Raw genomic sequence first — 22,422 nt, 5'->3', positions numbered from 1 at the left:
TTAGCAGTCCTTGCTGTACATTTCTTTCACTTGCTCTGTGTTTAATGGGCATGTATATCTTTTTTTCTTAAAAAATGGTAGGCTGTGGTAATTCTAGTTTGTTTGCCTTAAATGCATGTGTTGAACTTTTTTGCATGTGTCTTAAGAGCGTATTCAACAAGCTGTCTTATTTCTTATTTGAGGATGTGTGTGTGTGTTGGGGACAGCCAGGGGAAGGAAAGTATTCTTGAAAGCTCCTTCACATGCTGTTGGCTCCTCAGAATAACCCAGTAAGCTAGGTAGATGCAGCAGATGTTATTGTCCCATTTTACAGATGGAAAAACAAGGCACAGAGAGTTCAAGTAAATTCATTAAGATTATAGAGTTAATTGGTGAAAGAACCATTCCTCCTGACTTCATACTTTTTATTTGATTAAGATGTCATTAGCGAAATAGTAGTGTCAAGGAACTCAGGATTAATAGATAACTTAAATAGTTATTGTCATTCTTAACTGCAGTTGGTTTCAGAAATGAATGAATCAAAGTAAATCTTTCTACACAGAACACGGACACTTCCTTCAGCTTTCTCCCAGTCCTCAATCCAAGAGACCACTTTGCCTTTACATTGTCACCGCAGTTCAGCCAGTTCTCCTCCATATAACAGAGCAGATCCTGGTGGGGAGATCCTCCTGTCAATAATTGCTGCACGTAGCAAGCCCAGTCCTTGGGCTGTGACTTTCCCTGTGGTCGCGCTGGCTCCAGTTCCCCATGACCTCATGTTTCAGAGGCTCCATGTTTTGCTGTAGCATTGCTCTGCCAGGCCCAAGAACTAACTGTTTACATGGACCCAGCCCCACCATTAGGCAGTGCTGGACATCCCCCCTCAGAGTTTAATCATCCATGTCCTGTTTCAGCTGCTCCACCCAGCTCCTCTGCTGAGACCTGACACTTCTCACTTCCTTGCAACTGCCCACGCATTCCTGGGCCCTTGCATCTGTTCATCTCATGTACAACCAAGATACTCATGAAGCAGAATAAAGGATTCCTCTCTGCTACACTGGAACAGAAAACTGAGAATTTCAGAAATTAAGAAAAGTACATATCAAAGATCAAGTATAAATGGAAAGAAAACAATATTTGGAAGAGAGTCTCTAAGCCTCACATTCCTCTTCTGGAAAATGGGGATAATAATACTTACAGGAGAATTACTTTAAATGTTAAAGTTATATATGTAAAATGGTCAGCTTAGTGCCTGGAACATAGTAGATTCTCCACAAAGGGTAAAGAATAAGATAAAATAAATTTTCTTCTTTTTCCATAGTATTTAAAGTTTGAGCAGCCATACTCAAGGTAAATGAAACTGTATGTTCACACAAAAACTTGTACATGAATATTCATAGCAGCATCGTTCATAGTAACTAGAAAGTGAAAACACCCAAATGTCTATTAACTGATAAATGGATAAACAAAATGTGGCATATCCATACTATGGAATATTATTTAGCCATTAAAAGAAATGGAGTACCGATACGTGCTACAACATACGTGAACCTTGAAAACAGTATGCAAAGTGAAAGAAGTCAGACACAAAAGGCCACAATCATATGATTCCGTTGATAAGAAAGGACGGGAATAGGCAAATCCATAGGGACAGAAAGCAGAAAAGTGGTTACCAGGAGCTGGAGGGGTGAGGGGTCACTGCTAATGGATGTAGGGTTTCTTTTTGAGGTGATGGAAATGTTCTGGAATTGGATAATGGTGATGGTTGCACAACTAAAACCACTGTATTTTATACTTTAGAAGAGTGAATATTCGGTATGTGAAATGTATCTCAATAAAGTTTTTAGTAAAAAGTTTGTGCAGCAGTAATCATATCTTAGTTGCTGCACAGTGAGAGGAGGTATGTACAGTGTTTGCAGGAAGTGTACACTTATACTCATCCCATGGTGCCGCCATCATTTTTTTCTTCTTTCCAATTCTCTTGATATTAGACTGGTTGAGAGAATTACTTACACCTTGCTCAATCTATGCATGTTTGTCTTTTCTTTCTCGTGGAAGATGTTTTCTGTTTTGTGAAAGAAGCAAAGTGATATTATTGCTGTCCTCCCAGCCATATTTGAAATGTTTAATTACTGAAATATGTGCCCTGAGCATGTGTAGATGGATGGACCTGGGCTATTAAGAGATAAAATAATGTGTTTTTTATGTTGGTTTCCAGAGACCTCCTGCCAGGTTGGAATATTTTCATGGCATTTCAGCCTAAAAGTTTGTACAGGTTATAAATAGACTTTTATCTCTAAAAAGTAGATAGCCAGATTCTCTTGAAACAATTTGAAAGCCTAGCATTTCTGGGCACACATTCCAGCGCAGCAGCAATCAGCTGGGGCCCACATGTGCCTATTCTCAACAGTCCTTCTTTCATGCTGTTGGCTCATACATGGCCCATTTCACTTCTTTGTTATCTGTGCTCAGCCTTTGTAGGCATTTGGGTTGGATGAGGAGAAGTTCCCTGAAATTGTTCATTCATTCACTCATCAAACTCATGATAAGTGCTTATTTTATAGTGAACTGTTAAGTACTGGGACAGTCCCTGTCCTCAGGGGAAGAAAGTCGAGTAATGAAGAAAGAAATAGAACCAATTAATTATAATACAGGAGCAACCACAGTGCTGGAAGCACGGCAAGCTAGTGATGCATAATTACAGATAGAGGGTGTCCAATCTAACCTGATGTGTTTGGAGGGTGTAGAGGTTCAGGACTCCTGGAGAAAATGTTTTTGGATCCTGCTCTGTCTTCTCTTTAGTACCAGTGCTACATTTAACTAGTAACTACATGTCTTCAGGGTGCATCCACAAAGTAAATAACTTAACAGAATTGGAAAATCCAATAGGGATGAGAAAAGGGGCCATGATGATTGGGTGAAAAGGGTGGGAAGAAGAATAAATAAGGGACAAAGGAGAACAAAAACAGCAAGAGAGTACTTAGACAAATGAGAAACATATTTGTCTTATCTCAGATGCTCCCACTGATATTTTCATGGAATTCCAAGGGTTGTGACTCCAAGGAAAATTATGCTGAAAGTAAACCTAAGCAAAGCTTGTAAGGAATGGATGAATCTTCCCATTTTTCTTTTGTTTTTTGCTGGGACATTTCCATCCTGTCATCCTGAGATGATCATATTGGTCATATTGATTCATATTCTTGACAAGGTAGAGAACTTCCAATTTGACAGTGTTTCCTGGTCATCTACTCTCTGTTGGACAGGTGTGGTGGGGAGCCTGGGGTCGGGGGTGTTGTGGGACGGATTAGAAGGCCTAAATAAAAAGGCCGAGCTCTAGTACCCACCATTTGCATGACTTGAGCAAGTCATAACCTCTCATCCTCAGCCTTCTTTTCTATAACAGGGGAAATAAAGATAATGAGTAACTTAGTTAATCATAAGGCTAAAAATGGATTTGTATGTGACATAATGTTGACAAGAAAAATATATCTCAGAATCATGAGTATCAATAATAGCTCAATTATAATATGCTTAATTAAGTTTATTAATTTTATTAAAAGATGATAATGGGCTTTTGAATTGACTGTTAACTGGTCAATCAGCAAACTTTACCATCAAGAAAAATTTAGGGATGCTGTTTAGGGATGAAATTGATTGGTTGCTTGAATTCCTAGAATCAAATATTATTTTTACATCACACATACCCAGGCTTCAGGTATGTTGCATCTATGATTGTTTCTGGGATGAAATGAGGAATACTGAGGAGGGATGTTGAGGCAGTATAAACATTAATTTTGTTGGTGAGGAGGTTTTCATAAGAAGTGAGTTTTTCTGATTCCTTAGTTCATTGTGAAGAATTGCAACTAATTGACTTTGTATGAATAGGATCTAGGAAAAGGCTTTTTGTGGGAGGAATCCCCAGGCCCCCAATCCATATTCATGCCTTAACCATATCCATCTAGTTTCCACCCACAAGAAGGGTTCCGGATCTTTAGACAGAACTCTACCTGGTAACCAAGAAGCAAGAATCAATTGGCATATTTTGCTGAGTAGCTGAGCATGTCTCTGCCTTTGGCACATCTGCTGCTGGGGAGGCTTTCCTTGAGACTGGACACAGAGGTGGCAGGACTCGATGATATGACCTCTCTTGAAAATGAATTACAGTAGTTGCTGTCATTAGTGGAATTTTATTTTTAGGTGGAGCTCTTTATTTTCTACACAAATGAGTCTTCTTTGCTGGATGAAAACAAGAAGCATCTGAGAGGGTAGTTCAGTGTTTGAAGTCTTGAATTGGAAAATTTACCTTTGCCAACTCACTAGTCATGGTGAGGATTGTCCAGGTGGTGACTAACTTTGTTGTTCATTCCATTGCCATTCCCTTGAGCCTCTGGGGAAAGTATTTTGCGGGTTCTCAGGCACCGAGATCAATAGATCAGTCGCTGTCCAGTGTTGCCATCCTGCTGCTCCACCAGTCGCAGACCTCTTCTATAGTGACGAAGGTCTAGACTTTCCGGGGTGTGGCAGGGAAGCTGAGGACATTCCCTGAGTCAGTACAGATGGAAGTGATCAGAAGTACCGTGTCCTGGCCGGGCGCGGCAGCTCATGCCTGTAATCCCAGCACTTTGGGAGGTTGAGGAGAGTGGATCACTGGAGGTCAGGAGTTCAAGACCAGCCTGACTAACATGGTGAAACCCTGTCTCTACTAAAAACACAAAATTAGCTGGGCATGGTGGCGCATGCCTCTAATCCCAGCTACTTGGAAGGCTGAGGCAGGATATCACTTGATCTCGGGAGGCGGAGGTTGCAGTGAGCTGAGATTGTGCCACTGCACTCTAGCCTGGGCAAAAAGAGTGAAACTTCATCTCAAAAATAAAATAAAACAAGGAAGTACTGTGTCCTCAATTTCTGTATCGCACCTGCTGAGAGATCCAGTCTGCATCTTTAATATGATTCCAGTGGCCCCATGCTTACCAATATGAATTTAGCCCTAACAACCTCAGTAGGACTTGTGGTCAAAATAAATGAGTCAGTTCTAATTATTTCTAGTTGGTGCTGAGTCTTAAGAGGCAAGACTTAGAAATGAAAACTAACTTCTGGAACAAGGAGAAATGTCAGTGTTTTTAGACATTGCCAGATAAATCTCAATATTTTTTTTTCCACAGCCAAGCATCCTGCAAGGATCCTTCCAAGCTGTCTCATCCTGCAGACATGTTGACTTCTTGGCCTGCTCTTTGTGCTCCCTTCCATGTAGTGGTGACAATGTACCTGTTGACCTGGGAGCATCATCAGTTAAGGGGATCCCTACACATGCTGTGATCACATCTCCAATACATGTTTCCCTTAGTCCCAATTCGATTTTGAATTCAAGACTCATGGGCCTTTGCTAACTTGCACAGCTGGAGAAGAGGAAGAAGGGGAAATAGGAACTAAAAGCAGAATCAGAGGGAAAGCAGATGGGCAGCACTAGGGTGAGAGGTGGCCAGTGTGGATGTGGCACCTGTTTCTACCAGCGCTGCCTTTTCAAGTACTAGCTCCAAAGAAAGCAAGCCAGGACTCATGTACAGAGAGGAGGCCAACTGTGAGCACTGAAGCTGTCTCAGGGCCACAGCTCCCCTAAAAGTGGAAGGGAGAGGCCTTGGTGGCTGGCAGGTACCAGGGCTCCTTAGAGGTAAAGGAAAGTTATTGTCCCAACATGACCTTCCAAGAAAATTAAAAACAGCTCAAGAGCTGAGCTCTCCTTGCTGTCTTTTTGTTGTTGTTGTTGTTGTTGTTGTTTTTCTTTTGAGACAGAGTCTCGCTCTCTCACCTAGACTGGAGTGCAGTGGCATGATCTCAGCTCACTGCAGTCTCTGCCTCTGGGGTTCAAGCAGTTTTCCTGCCTCAGCTTCCCAAGTAGCTGGGACTACAGGCACGCACCACCACGCCTGGCTAATTTTTGTATTTTTAGTAGAGACGGGGTTTCACCATGTTGGCTGGGCTGGCCTTGAACTCCTGACCTCAGATGATCCACCTCAGCCTCCCAAAGTGCTGGGATTACCGGCGTGAGCCACTGCACCCAGCCTCTCCTTGCTGTCTTATCCTGAGTCAGAGGATAAGCGGGGAAGAGAGAGTGAGTGGAGGTGTTGATTTAGGTGTGAATCCTCTCTAGTTGGAGAATTGAGGCAGACTGAGCCGTGTGAGCCTCCCGGAAACATGGTCACCCAGCCAGCCCATGTTTGTGTTTTTCCAGTTTGATTACTGACTGTCAATTACTTGCAGATCACCTCTCCAGGTGTCCAGCTGTGCTTGCACATCATTTGTTTTCTTCAAGGAATCCATTAGTGATGTCTGCAATTTTTCCGGGTGCCTTTTCTGGTCTGATTGGGAGGAGGATGACAGATTCGAGGCAGTACTTATTTTCCACAGGAACCGCAAGGAGCCTTCAGACTGAGAGAGGGGCCACTGTGCCTCAGCTCCTCCTGAGGGGCCTCACACATTCTGGGTTCTCAGCTTCCTAGCTTCATGGAAAAATCCACCTTAGCCGCCGAGGTTTTTGTGTCTAGCTGCTTGTGGAGTGCTGCAGCAGGACAAGCACCGCGCTGTTGTTGCCTTGTGCTACAGGGCTCCGAAAATAGAACTGTTAGCACCAGCCTTGGGTTTCCTCCAGAGAGCTTGCATCTGGGCCTTTGGTATCTCTCTCTGTCCAACCCTCTGAATAGCCCAGGGCCTGTAATGCTTTCATTATTATGCATTCAAATGGAAACATACTTTTGTCAGAGTGATTACAAGGCAGCAGTTAGGAGTGTCTGCCTGGATTTCTTCGTTTTTGCCTTTTTTTTGACAGTGGGGAGGAGGAGCAGGGAAACTCAGTCTTCAGTGGGGCTGCGAGGCTTCCTCGGTGGGCTGGTGTGGCCAGGGCCTCTTCCTCTTCTGGGAATGAGTGTAGGAGAGATTGGCCCTGCACTTCAAAGACCAGGATGGATGCACCTGTCTCCAACCACAGCTGGAGGACATGTTCATTTCCTCAGAAGACTGAGAACAAAGAGAATTTTAATTCAGGGAAGTAAGAGTACAGACAATTTTTTAGCTCAGTACAGAGAATATTTGAAATCTGTGCATCTGTTTTTACTTAGACATCTTCACGTCTGCATACTGCAGGCAGCTAATTTCTAAGGATGTTCATCAGGAGTGGATGCTTGGGCAGGTTTTGGAGTTGTTTAATCTATACACCAAGAAAATGCATTTCATACAATAAGACCAACTTTGTCAAAAGGATTAGGAAATGCATTGATGTAGAGAAGACAAAGAGAATTTAAGAAGTCCTGTGTAATGAAGAAACAACAACCAAGGAAAGAAGTAGATGATGTATAAATTACCTAGACTATTTCTTTAAGAGATGGGGTCTTGCTATGTTGCCCAGGCTGGAGTGCAGTGACTATTCACAGGCACAGTTGTACTCACTGCAGCCTGGAACTCCTGGACTCAAGTGATCCTCCTACCTCAGCCTCTCAGGTAGCTAGGACTAAGGGTGTATGCTACCACACCTGGCAAATTCTCCTACACCATTTATAAATAATTTAAGAATAATGTAGAATTCTCATAACTTTTGGCTAACACTGTGATGAGGAATTTTTGTTTCGTTTAATTTTAATTACTCCTCTTCATAATGTTTTGAGTGAAGAATAAGGTGCTTTATGGTAAATTCCGAGTTTCAGGAATTGCTCTCTACATGTTTCTTGTTACAAGACCAGTGGTAGGACTCTCATTGTGCTCTTCATGGCCACCTGTTACCCTGGATGTTGGTAGCTTGTGACCATGAGTCAAAATGGACATGACTTTTGCTGACTTCGCACTTTTTGGCACAATCACAAACTCGGTGGAGCCTGTGGCCTTCTTCCACATTGCTTTCTGGACCACTTTCCCACCTCTGTGAGTTGCTAAGGGCTCCTCATCTTGGTCCTAAGGTGCTCACCTCCTATCCCTCAAAACTGTCAACGTCACACATCACCTCTCTCCCTCTCCAGGCCATGGAATGTCCAGGTGGACCTGTGGGTCTTTCTCCCTCCTAGACCTTGCTGTGAAGAGAGGAGCTGGTTCTCATCTAATTTCAAGAAGACACTTGAAAGTAGATCAAGTTGGCCATTGGTGTCATCTCTAGTTATTGGATAATGTTTTTAATTAGCCTAGTTTTAGTTTAAGTATCTATTTTACAAAATAATATTTTCAAATACTAGTTACGTACCTCTGTGTCCCATTTTTCTATACCCTATGACTTAAGTTACATAGTTTTAAGTTACTTGGTATTTTACAGAAATGTATTCCCTATCTAAATAGAGTTCCACCGTGCTTTGCTTAACAGTGTATTTTTCTCTCTTGAACATTCCTGAACATTCCCTCTGTTAAATGTTACTTTTTTAGGAGATAAAAAAAATTTGAATATATTTAGAGGCAATTTAAAATCAAGTAAAAACTATAATGGTTCATTTTAATGAAAAGCACTGTTTTTTATGTGTATGCTTTATTTATTTATTATATTTATAGAGACAGAGTCTTTCACTCTGTCACCCAGGCTGGAGTGCAGTGGACCGAACTCGGCTCACTGCAACCTCCACCTCCCAGGTTCAAGCGATTCTCCTGCCTCAGCCTCCCAAGTAGCTGGGACTAATAGGCACGTGCCACCATACCCAGCTAGTTTTTTGGTTTTCTTTAGTAGGGACGGGTTTCACCATGTAGATCAGGCTGGTCTCAAACTCCTGACCTCAAATGATCTGCCCACCTTGGCCTCCCAAGGTGCTGCAATTACGGGCATTAACCACTGCACTCGGCCTTTATTTATATTTACTTTCAATTTATTTTAAATCATCCTACAAATCGCAGTGAAAGTAATGATGCAATAAAAACTAAATTATTTCATGTCTACCTCTGATCATTTTTCAAACCTGTATTATATGTATATATATTTTTGGTGAAACTTTATTTATTTTTAAATTTCCACTTTCATTTTAGATACAGGGAGTATATGTGCATGTTTGTTACATGGGAATATTACATAATACCCTTATCATACACTAAATTTCTATACTTTCTGTTCTGTGCCACTGGGCTCCCTATGTCATTTATCCCTGTGTCATTACCACACAGTTTTAATTGTAGTGGCTTGTTTTTTTAGTATCTGCTTGAATTTTATTATGTGTGGTTATTAAAAATCAGGAATAGGTGTGGAATTTTGTTAAAGACTTTTTACACATTTACAGAGATAATCATGATTTTTCTCCAGGTCCATTAACATAGTGAATTATGTTAATTAAATTCCTTCATAGTAAACATTCTTAGACCATGCTATATTTTATTAATAAGATGTTGGACTCTGTTTGCTAATACTTTATTTAAGATTTTTGCAGCATATGCATTAAAGGATATTGGTCTATAGTTTTGTGTGTGTGTGTGTGCGTGTGTGTGTAAATCTTCATAAGATTTAGACATCAATATTATACTTGCAATATTAGAAGAATTTAGAATTTTCATTTTTTCCCTACACTCTGGATAACAAGCTGTAGAGCATTGGAAGTATCTATTGTAGGATTTGGTAGCGTTCCTTTGTAAAAACACATGAGCCTAGTTAGTTTTTTTTTCCTCCTTACTGTCTTCATGGAAGTTATTCATTTAAGCTTTATATCTCTTCAGGAGTTAATTTTGCTAACATCCATTTTTTTAGAAAATCTTCTATTATATTTAGTTTTCAAAGTTATTTATCATTGAGTTGTACAAAGTAGTCGATTACACATTTTTAAAATTTTTCTTCCAAATCAATCATATTGTTTCCCATCTTTACCATTTCTTATTGTTTTATATTTGTTTGTCTTAGGTAGGTTAACTAGGGCTTGTCTTTTATTGATTTTTCTCAAAGAAGCAGCATTTTAGTTTGTTTCTACTCTTTTCCTATTTTATATCTCACAACTTTCTACCCTTACGTTTATTAATTTCTTTATATATGTTTACTTTGTTGCTTTTCTCCTAGCTTTTTGAGTAGAAATTTAACGCATTTATTTTTATTTAAGCATATAAAACTGAATTTTTCTCTAATTACTGCTTTCATTGTATCCCAAAATTCTGGTATGTAGTGTTTTCACTATTAATTTTTGGAAGTTCTGAAATTGGCTTGTATTTATTTTTCCACTAGCAATTGTTATTTTTTAAAAAGCAACTCTGTAAGAGAGTTTTTAGTGGATTTAGGGGGTTTTATTTTATTATCAACTTCTACATATATGTCATTTAGATCAGAGAATGTTGTTTATATAATTTCAATTTTATGGAGGCTTTCTTTGGGATGTAATTGTTGGTCAGTACTAGTAGATGTTCCATGTGCACTTGAGAAGTCTCTATTAGTGTGTTGTATAGATCCTATATATACTTACTTTCTTCCCCATTTGTACCATCTTTAACTGAAAGTGATATGTTAATATCTCTTATTGTTATTTCTGTTTTTCTTTACAGTTGCTATGCTTTCTACTATATTAAGGGTCAGCAAATTATAGCCTACAGACCAGTTGCCTGTTTTTGTAAATAAAGTTTTGTTGGAACACAGCAATGCTTATTCATTTACATATTGTTTATGGCTGATGTATCACTACAATGGCAGAGTTAAGTAGTAGTTGCAGATAGTATATAGCCTGTAAACCTAAAATGTTTACCATCTATTTCTTGAAAGAAAGTTTGCCAACCCCTGTAATATATGAAAGTGCATAGAAATTCACACTTTGTATATTTTGATGTGAATGGCCTCCTTTAGTATTATAAAGTCTCTTTCTTTGTCATCTTAATACTCTTTGGCCTGAATTCTACCTTGTTTGTTGTCAGGATTACAACTCCTGCTTTCTTCTCTTTTTCTGTTTTTCATTTCATTATCTCTTCATTTATAGGTGTTCTGAATAACCGTTTTACATGTGTTGGGTTTTGCTTTGTGATACAGTTTGAAAATACTTTTTTAATAAATGAGTTAAGCCCCTTTACAAGTGGATCCGTTTGTTAAACTTTCAAGGTAGAACAGGCACAAGTTTTGTATACATTATTTAAAGACTTCTGAAAATACTCTATTTTGTAAATGTGATGATAAAGTTAATCCAAAAATAGATAATTGAAGATACCTTAATTTTTGAGTTTTATATTGAGAATTATTATTGTAGCTTCACAATGATTAAAGCAGCACTGACTAGATATTTCGTTGTAGTCAGAAATTGACTTGAAATGAAGATAAAGCAGAATTATTGTTCAAATTGAGGGTCATTGTTAGTGAAGTTAAAAAGTGAAGTTTACATCCTGGGTAACTGAAAATTAAAACATATAGAAAAATTTCCAAGAGGATTCAGTAATTGACTCTCAGTTAATTCATTTTATCTTTGGTGTTTTCATATGTTTATTTATTAATGCAATTATTTACACGTTCTCCAATTGGCTGAGCCCTGTTTAAGGATCTAACGACACAAAGATGATTTTAAGCAGTGTCTCTCACTTTAGAAATTTATTGTCTAGTTTGGACTATGAGGGAATTACTTTCACATATACAATTTTTTTTTTCCAGGAGTAGCCATTCTTCTTTCAGTTAGTTTGGTGTCTTTGGGATTTCCCTCTCTTTCTTTGGATGACATAGTTAAACTATATTGTGCTTTCTCTCATGCAGGGCAGCCACCGATCACAATGTGGATAATACAACAGAAATACTCAGGGAGTGGTTGAAAAATGTACAGAGACTCTATCACTATGTGGAGTGGAGGCCTATGGATGAACCGGAGTGAGTAGCAAGAGCAAAATGTGTAAACTCATTATTTACCCTTCCTCTTTAACTAGCTCTCTAGGGCTTCCAGGTTTGGAGGCACATGTGCTTTTCATTGTCTTTCATTTCTGCACCTATGTGAATTCTGAATATCTGTGATTTCTCCCTTTTAGAGATCTTCACAGTACTTTCTTCCTGTTTACTCCCACAGCTGCCAGCCAAGTTCAGGTTTGCATTACTTCATAAATAAATTGACATGACAGTGTATATTTTTAAATGTTGATATTATTTATTCATATTTTAAATGTAAACTTTTATATTGGAAGGATCATAGTGAAAATGTGTATACTTTCTACATACACCTTGCTTTTTTCAACTTATATCTTGGTAATCATTCTATAGTAATAGTTAAGGAGCTAATTTTCTTTTTTTTTTTTTAACTGCATAGTCACTGTTGTGTGTGCATTTACCATAATTATTTAATTGATCCCCTACTGATGCTCATTTAGGTTATTTCTTATCTTAACCATAGAAATTCCTTCTTTCTTTCTTTTCCTTCTTTTCTCTTCTTTTCTTTCCTTCCTTCTTTCCTTCCTTCCTTCCTTCCTTCCTTCCTTCCTTCCTTCCTTCCTTCCTTCCTTCCTTCCTTCCTTCCTTCCTTCCTTCCTTCCTTCTCTCTTTCTCTCTTTCTCTCTTTCTTTCTTTCTTGACAAGGTCTCACTCTATCACCCTAGCTGGAGTGCAGTGGCATGATCATAGCTCCACTGTAACCTCGTACTCCTGGGCTCAGGCAATACTCCTCAGTCAACCTCTTGCATAGCTAGGACCACAACCATGCACCACTGTGCCTGGCTAATTTTATTTTTATTTTTTGTGGAGACATGATCTCACTATGTTGTCCAGGCTGTTCTTGAACTCCTGGCCTCAAGCGATCCTCCCACCTTGGCCTTCCAAAGTGCTGGGATTACAGCTGTGAGTCATTGTGCCTGGTTACCATAGCAATTTCTTTTTCTTTTTCTTTCTTTTTTTTTTTTTTTAGATGGAGTCTCGCTCTGTCACGCAGGGTGGAGTGCAGAGTCACGATCTTGGCTCACTGCAACCTCCGCCTCCTGGGTTCAAACGATTCTCCTGCCTCAGCCTCCTGAGTAGCTGGGACTACAGGTGTGCGCCACCACACCTGGCTAATTTTTTGTATTTTGAGTAGAGAGGGGGTTTCACCATGTTAGCCAGGATGGTCTCGATCTCCTGACCCTGTGATCTGCCTCCTTGACCTCCCAAAGTGCTGGGATTACAGGCGTGAGCCACTGCGCCCGGCCACCATAGCAATTTCTTAATTGATTCTATCTCCAAGTCATCCTACATACAATACAGTCAAATCAATCTACCTCAAATACAAATGAAATGTTTTCATTTCTTTATTAAAAATACTTTACTTACTCTTTAGGAGCTGAACGAAGTTCAAACACCTAAGACTTATATTTTTAAAACCCATGAATTTAGCACCAAAAGAAAATGTGGTTTATCCAGAACATTCCTTTTATTTCCAAACCCCACACTGTTGCTTGTGCAGGTCCTGGAAGACCTTTCCTTCTTCATAACTAACTCTTACCTTAAATCATGCCTACTATAGAAACCCATTCTTAATCATTCAGTTATAAATATCTACCTTTGTCTCAATAATTGTATTGCTTATATTCTATGTCATCCTTTCTGGCACAATGATATATGTAACCAACATTGTTAATTAACTATGCAATTGGTATATTTTTTTCTAAATAAATTGTAAGTTCTTTGGCAGGGGCTAGAGTATATAAACACTTTATATTCCCCCTATCCCCTCAGAGCCATATTCTTGGCAGGCACTAAATTAATACTGGTTGGATGAACAAATAAGAACAAGAATAAATGTGTTTAAAACTTACTATTATAAATGTTCCCAAAGCTACTACAATTTTACCTTCAGGAACTGTAGAAATAGAATGAAGGAGTTGCCTGAATTTCTTCCCCAGATAAGTCATTTATTGAAAGTCAAATTTGTATTATAGTAATAATAAGTGCCATTCCAGAACAAGTTTCTGTTCTTCTAGTCTCTCTATATGTAAGAATTCTTATAAATATTCATATTATAAATAAATATATACAATATAATATATACCTATTTATTTCTCAAATTCAAGCCCATGAACTGTATGTCAAGCAAAATTTAACAGTGAAGTCTGAACACCATAAAAGATTGTAAACACTCCTTTAGAGTGCCTTATAATGGAGTTTGACCTAATAAAAATGGCACAGAAATATTTTGTGTCCCTTCTTTGCATCTTGGTACTGTTCTCTGCAGCCAGGTTTTGACTAAATCTATTATATGCCAAGGTCAGTGTGAAAAAATATTAGAGCAGGCATTTTGGGGGGGGAATGTATTTAGAAAAATGAGAATTCCACTGATTTTCATTGAAACAATAGTTGGGGAAGACATTCCAGAGAATTCCTGTGCTGTATATAGTTTTATTAACCTTGTTTGTATAGTTATAGTCTCATTGTTTTTGCAGTTTTTTGTTCACTAAAACAAAGGTACTGCCAGTGCAGCTATGAGATCTTGAAGTGGTGGCCAGTTTTGGGTTACTGCAACAGTATCAATGTCCGTGCCAGCTGGGTGCCTTCAGAAGGGTTTTGGAGTGTGTTCCAACCCACTTGCCTATGTGGCCATGGAGGAGTCTTGGCCTGGCTGTTTTGTGAATCTTGATAGAGATTCCGTGACCTCACTTTATCTAAGACAGATCAATGTGTTAGACTGTGTGGAATCATTTGTGGAGACTCCAACAAGTAAATTAAACCTTTGTTTTTCCTGGGAAACTCATGTTTTACACTGCATACTCTCCAAATTTATTTGATGTTGGGATGTATAAAAATTGTCTAGGAACATGAGCTTTTTGCTTGGATTCAAATCTTGATTGTGCCCCATTGTGTAACATTGGATGAATGACTTAACTGCTCTACCCCAATATCTTCACCTGTGAAATGCAGAGAACAGTAGTACTCACCTCAAAGGGCTCTCATGAGAACCCATTGAAATATTTCATGTAAATATTGTTGTTTACAATGAGCAGTGAGTTACTTGACTTCTCATTGCTCCAGTTTCCTCATCTGTAATATGGAGATGATTATAATAATAGTATCTACTTTCTGGGGTTGATAGAAGATTGAATGAATACATATAAACATTTAGGACAGAGGCTGGTACATGTAGGTACTCAATAATGATGAGCTATCATTATTATTTTAGGTCTTACCCTGATGAAATTGGACCAAAGCACTGGCCAAGCTCCCGGTTTGCCCATGTGATGAAACTACGACAGGCAGCCCTTCGAACTGCGAGGGAAAAATGGTCAGACTACATTCTGGTAAAAACAGATGTTTGATTTCTTGACAGCTGTCATCTTGAATGTATCCAAATCAGTCATCCAGAAACTAGAACCATGGATGCAATCAAAACAACCTTTGGCTTAGACAGTGCCTCCCCCACTTTTTAAGAAAGGCACAAGGAAATTTTTGGTAGTTTAATATTGGGCTACGTGGACTTCATCTTCAGGCCCACATGCATTTTTGGTGGGTAGGTGAAGAAGAACCTGAATTATTTAGTCTCTGTCATGCAACAGGCATAGAACTCTGCATATTTCTAGTTCATGGGAAATGCTGTAGGTAAAACAATGTAAGTTGTTCTTATAACTTTTTGGAAGAATTTGGGGATATGAAAAGTAATTATCTAAAAAAATAATTGAGCTGAACAGCTCTGAAACGGTTCCCTTTTGCTCCTGAATGATCTGGGGAGTAGCATGTTACTTGGCTTCCTGGTTGCTCCCGGTGATGCTGTCTTTGAGAACTTATGTCCATCCCCAGTCCCTCCATCACAGTGAAAATCTGCCCAATAATGTGTCATGCACACTTGTGACACAAATCCTTTCATGGAAGTTTTCAAATTGTACTAACAATATTTAACATTGTGTAGCTGTTTAAATGCCATTGAAGTGTACAAATGCTAAATCACAAAATTTTGGGTAAACAGATGGACTATCATAAAAACGAAGACTTCTGATTTTTTTATTGTGATAAAACCTACAAAATGTAAAATCTGTCAGTTTATCCCTTTTTCAGTGTACAGTTCATATGATTATTTCTTTTATATGTTAGAATCTGTTGTTATACTGTCTCTGTAAATAAATCACTGTTAACATGGGCTTCTAAGAATAGGAAATAGTTTCACTGGTTAGCATGGGTTGATATAATGTACTTAAACAAAAATTCTACTTATAACATTAAAATGCATTGATAGATCTGTTTTGAGCTACTCTGGCATTACTATAGAAAAGCTAAGTAGGTATGCCCATCTGTACCTAGACTGGGCAGTCAATAAGTGTTTTTGAATGAACCTTTAATGGCTTGGGAACCATTAATATCTTGTGCCTAAAACACTAGCCAAAGTGTAGGGTGGGTCCTGGTTGAGGCTGTGCCCAGCGTGGCAGCCTGATTTATTGCTTAGTGCCTAATGCAGAGCCCAACATAGGAAGTTAGACTAAATGTAGTTTGACTGAATGAAAGTCACCTAGCTGCAATGGGTTTCAATAAGGAGGACAGAGATAACTAGTTCCATATGTCATGAGCAAGTTTCTGGGATCCTTCAGAAGGGTTGGGTTATTCTCAAACTCATTACTGAAAAGTACCTTTTCACCTAACATTATCCTTTTCTTTTCCTAGTTCATAGATGTTGACAATTTCCTGACTAATCCACAGACCCTCAATCTACTGATTGCAGAAAACAAAACTATTGTGGCCCCCATGCTGGAGTCTCGGGGCCTGTATTCTAATTTCTGGTGCGGAATCACCCCTAAGGCAAGTCTTTTGCTTAAATGAATTAAGGCTACTAGTTTTCACAAGGCAACACCGAGTCAATGTAGTCCCATTCACCTTTCTCCTGTTTACTCCCTTGAAACATGCATGTCATTGTGTTCCCAGAGCAAGCATTTTTCAGGAAGGGCGGTAAATCTAGGTCCAATGCGACAACCCAGTTGAGCTCTTCTGTATTAATTAATTATTGAAGAAAATAGTCTAAAGAGCTTAGCCTTAGAAACTTCAAATTAGCCAATAAAGCATGCTGGAATTTGTACTTTCCCCCCACCCAATTCAGGAATTACTATTTTTAATTAATTCTTTTTGTCATTACAAAACTAACATAAGAACACTATAGAAAAACTTAGAAATTTAAAAAAGTTTAAAAGAAAACCAACAAAACATGTTAAATTCCCATCACTGTAACAACATCATAGATAGAAACTTGCACGTTTTTAATAACTGTATTATCATCAAGTGGCTATATTCCAGTTTACTTAACCTTTATCTTGGTTTGAAAAACATTTAAATTATTCACAACTTTTAACTATCATGACCATCATGATTAATATAATTTTTCAGCATTTAAGATTATATCCTTAGGATAGCTTTTCAGAAGTGACATTACCGAGTCAAAGACTATAAATATTTCAATGACCTTTGATGTATGTTGCCAAATTTATTTCCAAAGAGTTCTAATAATGAAAACTACCATATTAGGTTATTTTTATGAAATTCAAGTTAAAAAAGGTTTGAATTTTTATTATTTCTTTTTTTAATAGTAAAATCTTCAAAGTCTAGAGGTCTGTTTTAGCGAATGCTCATGGCTGGTTGTATTTTTTATTCTTTAATTAAAGAATTAGAGAGATAAATTCAACTGATTAATGTAATATGTATCAATGTAGGATAAAAATGTGCTAAGCAAAATAAGGTATATTGGCTAGGAGCAGTGGCTCACGCCTGTAATCTCAACACTTTGAGAAGCTGAGGAGGGACAATTACTTGAGCCCAGGAGTTCGAGACCAACATGGGCAACATGGCGAAACCTCATCTCTACAACAAATGAAAAAATTAACCAGGTGTGTTGTTGTGCACACCTATAGTTCTAGCTATTCGGGAGGCTGAGCAGGGAGGATTGCTTGAGCCCAAGAAGTTGAGGCTGCAGTGAGCTATGATCACACCACTGCATTCCAGCCTAAGTGACTGAGACCTTGTCTCAAAAAAACAAAGAGTATGTTCAATGTATTCTCATGGCCAAAGGGCTAAAGTTTGAGTCTCCCCTTTATATTTGGTTTTGTTTTGGATGAGAAATAAGGCCAGTAGTGTGCTGATAAATGTTTAATAACTGGGTTTTTGTGGGAAAAACCCTAGTTGATAGCATTTGCCAATTTTTATGGTTTAAATGCTCCCACCATGCAAACAACTTAAATGTTGTTAAGCTAAGGGAAAGGTTAAGTAAACTGCAGTGTAGCCACTTGATGATATAGCTGTTAAAAATATGCAAAACTGCCACCTGAGGTGTCATTAGAGTGTTGGGGATTAACACGATTTTTGTTTTTATGGATTCCAAGCTATCAACATGTCAACTGGTTTGCAAAATTTCTGAAAATTTAACAATGTGTGGTCTGGTACACCACTGGATGAAACATTCCTCTTTTGTTGTAATTATTTCTTCTAGTTGTAAGATATTTTGAATGTGTGTTATTTTCTGTGTCTCTTTTGGGAAGATAATATGTTCATATTTCTAATGGCCATTCACTTCCTCACTTCCTTGGGAGAAAACATTATATTCGTTTAAATTCATACACTTTCAGTGTTTCACATGGCAGAGTCACTTGAAGGTTGTTTTTAATGAGTTGTGCTTTGACACCAGCAACAAGGGTGGGTTATCCTAGTGGCCACAGCCTACAAATTTGTATTATCTCCTTATTTGCTTTCAGGCTTAAAAGCAAATAGGAGAAATGTGCTCACTTATTTTGTACAGTAAAATTAAATTCTGAGCAACTTAGGGACAATTATTATTTTCTTCCATTTATTTTTGGCTTTCTGCCATCCCAGTTAGTCTCTACTAGAGCAGGATTAGAAAAGGCCAGTGACTTCATAAGCTAAAGTCAGGGCCTGGTTCCCAGAGCCTTTAAACTCATTCAAAATAAAATGACCGTGATGTTGTCTGGCCAGTGAACAGGAATTATTACCAACAAGATTCAATTTATGTGGAAAAAGAAACACATTCATCATCTCTGCCTCTTTGCAGGAGGCACATTTATTCTCTCTCACTTTCCCTGCTTCCTTCCTTCTCACCCCCACCCCAAGGATATTCTGTGATTCATCATCATCATGGATTTTCCAAGCTTCTCATTCTGGGAATATTGTTCCTAAGTAATCTAGAACTTTATATTTGACACAAGTACTTAGGCAGCCTTTTTAAAAACCCAAGTTCCCTTTATCCCTTGGAAGACTGCTCATAAGCTGAAGTATTAGGAGAAACCATAGAGGATGTTAAATAATCCTTAAGTTAAAGGCTAATAAAAAATTATAGTAATAATAATACTTCATATAATGAATTGCAGTTTCCAAAATAGGTTCATAGACCTTATTACATGTGATTCATTCTGCAGCTCTTTGAGATTGACAGAGCAGCTGTTATCCCGTTTTTCAGGAGAAAAAGCTCAGGCTCAAAGAGGGTAGCCATGGGCCAAGATCGAACAGCTAGAAGGTGATTAAGATGACTCTGAGACCCACATCTTCTAAGTCCTCATTTGTGATCCTCCTCCCTTATCATGGGGTCAGCATTAGGGTTAGCTAAGCTAGGACACTCTTCTAGAACCGTGAAGGGAGTGTCAGAGAAGTAGATGAGGCTGTAGCGCCTTATGTGTGGATGCTGAATGACAACAGGAAATGTGACCATAAAGTGATGCAACTGATTAATGAGCACATAAGAACTGCATCCAGAGTGTCGTGCCCTTCAGAGTGCTGGCCTTGCAAAACTTCACACTCATCCCAGTGAGCTGCCATCACCTAGAACGTTTTCCAAAATGCCTGGCAAAGCTTCCACAAGTATGTTTCATAAGCATGTTTTGTTGAGATATATCTTCATCTTTTCTGGAAATGACTTGAGCTTTGGAATAAGGAAACTGGTTGTCCCATGTGCTTGTGCAGAAGGAAGTTTCAGAAGTTGAATCCCCAAAAACTGTGGAGTAGCTGCAGCTTCGCCAGTATATTGACTAAGTAACTGCATTGAAAGACCTCATTTGTATATCTAAGTAATGCATGTTTAATTACAAGTATTAACCATAGTGTAATGTCATTTTAATAGGAGCCAATATTTGTTGGTACATTCTTGGTGCTGGGCAGTACACTCAACACTATTCAGGTTCTACCTTACTTAAATTTTACAGCTAATCCCATGGAGTAGATAGTGCCATCGTCCCTGTTTTGGAGATGAGGAAATAAGTGCAGCAAGGTTGAGTCACTTGCCCCATACCCACAGACAATAAGTAGCTGAAGTGGGATTTGAACTCAGGGAGTCTGACACTGGAACCTGTGCTCTTAACTGCTCTGTCACTTCTTAATACTCATGCTTCATATTTCATCATAAGTCAACATAAAATACACTTTTATGAAATTATTAAATCAAGAGATGTTGAAATCAAAGTTATTTCTTATATCAAGACCCTTTTAGTATTATTTTATATGTAGACAGCGTTTCCTGTGCTCACCTGGAAATTCATAGGCCATGATAAGAGGAGTGAAGGTGGCTTTTTTTGGGAGCTTGTATTTAGCTGGTGACGACTTGAAAGGAATCAGCCTAGCAAATGACTGAGAAAGATGAAGACTTCAGGTCAGAAAACACAACGCACCTATTTGCTCTTTTACAGGGCTTCTATAAGAGGACCCCAGACTACGTTCAGATTAGAGAATGGAAGAGGTCAGGCTGCTTCCCCGTCCCCATGGTCCACTCCACCTTCCTAATTGACCTCAGGAAGGAGTCCTCGGACAAGCTGACTTTCTACCCCCCACACCAGGACTACACCTGGACCTTTGATGACATCATTGTCTTTGCCTTCTCCAGCAGGCAAGCAGGTACCGTTTGTCTTTGGTTGTAGTACCACCATGGAGACACAGCAAAATGACCAGCTCCTTTGTTTTGTGCATTTTATTTTTAAAAATACCCTCATATTTTGGGTAGTGAGAGACAATAAATTGTCTGCAATAACCATACCAGCACCCTCTATGTTGCTGTCCCTGGGAGCACCAATTACCAAGAGCCAGGGCTGGCCTCTACCCAGGAACCCACTCTGTTTTGGGTTGGAGGGACTGGTGGTGATGTTGGGAGTTATGGGAAGGTGATTGGTTCTCTATGGTGCTACTGCATTGCAATTATTTATCATAGAAGTCCATTTATTAATTAGGAAACTGTCACAGAGGCCTAAAACAACACTGGCAAAGATCCCAGACTTTAAAAATGGAAGTTTATTTCTTCTTGAAAAAGTCTGAGTTGCTATAGTGACTTTGTTCCACAAAGTGTTCAGAGTCCCAGGCTTCTCACTCTCCACAAGGTACTGCCCTTAATTGTGGAGTCCCAGGTGTCTCACTACCATGGATGCGTTTCAGCCAGCAAGGCAGAAACAGCAGGGAGAACTCTCCCTGTCCCTTGAAGGGTGCAATCCAGAAGTTGAATGCAGCAGTTCCATGAAAATCCCATTAGCCAGAGCTTAGTTACAGGACAATACCTCACTGTAAGGGAGGCTCAGAATGTCATCTTTATTCTCTGCATGCATGCACTGCAATTTTCACACTCCAGAAGAAGGAAAGAACAGATAAAGAGGCACCAAACAGTCTTGGCCTCAGTCCCTGTGGAAGGAGAGGCAAAGCGAGACTGAAGTCCTTTATGAACCACTGGGAAAGCATTTCTAGTGGGGCCTGTAGATTTTTGAGAAAGACAAGTCAACAGGAAGGAAAGTTATTTTTCTCATTTCACCCTACACTTGCTTCAGGAGGACAGAATTAACAAGAGCAGTTCAACAGCAGGACACATGGCATCTAACAGAGCAAAGCTTTATTAGGACAATTCAGACTTTCCTGACAGAAGTTGGGTCCCATTATTAATGTGCCAGAAATGTGTCACTTAACTACTAGCAAAAATAGGTTATAAACCAAGAAGATGGTGAATAAACTCAGTGTGGCCATATAACTGAGGGTGGAAAACATGGTGCAAAGATCTTCAGGCAGCTGAGGAAGTGGCTGGCAGATGAGAATGTTAATACAAATTCAAGCTACAGTTCACACATCAGGTTCTCCTTAAAGCCATAGGTGTCCCATTCATCAGTTGTAGATTTGCTGAGAATGAGAATATTTGGTAGAAATGGATCAGGCTGATTTCCCCCTTGGCTGCTAGAGCAATTTAGACCCTTTGGCCAGGTGCAGGCATTTTGTAGCCCTTGTGTCTAGGCAAAAGCAATCTTCATATGATTGGAAGTTTTTTGCAAAGATTCCTATGTCAATGTTAATGGAACCTGCTTTTTTCATTTGGTCTGTGATTTGCTCTGACTTCCCCAGGATGGGAAACAAAGTCAGAGCCTTCTGAGTCCTTGAGTGCCAATCTCTTTCCTTCAGAGGCTGAAGCTAGGATGTTCCAAGAAAGTGAGATATTAACAATTACACGAATGGCCCTGCCTAACAGAGTCTTCCTTTATAGTCACTGCACAAAGCGTTATTATGACCCCATGCACTAAATTGTGATGATATATTGTATGAAACGAATACCTGGATATTGGGGTGGGAAAAGTGATTCAGGTTAAGCAGGAATTTTT

General features: G+C 39.0%; 1 protein-coding gene across 1 annotated transcript in view; it reads left to right on the top strand.

Annotated features, from left to right (window-relative positions):
* The window catches only part of COLGALT2 (collagen beta(1-O)galactosyltransferase 2), a 103,841-nt gene that overhangs the window by 51,956 nt on the left and 29,463 nt on the right, over window positions 1-22,422 (top strand). The window contains exons 2-5 of the mRNA XM_010368950.2: window positions 11,636-11,746; window positions 15,009-15,126; window positions 16,478-16,612; window positions 20,488-20,692. Of these exons, the coding sequence (XP_010367252.2) occupies window positions 11,636-11,746; window positions 15,009-15,126; window positions 16,478-16,612; window positions 20,488-20,692 (569 nt within the window). The remainder of the gene's footprint in view (window positions 1-11,635; window positions 11,747-15,008; window positions 15,127-16,477; window positions 16,613-20,487; window positions 20,693-22,422) is intronic.

This window comes from Rhinopithecus roxellana, chromosome 8, assembly GCF_007565055.1.
Source record: "Rhinopithecus roxellana isolate Shanxi Qingling chromosome 8, ASM756505v1, whole genome shotgun sequence".
Classification (NCBI taxonomy): domain Eukaryota; kingdom Metazoa; phylum Chordata; class Mammalia; order Primates; family Cercopithecidae; genus Rhinopithecus; species Rhinopithecus roxellana.
This window is presented reverse-complemented; position numbering and strand designations above follow the sequence as displayed.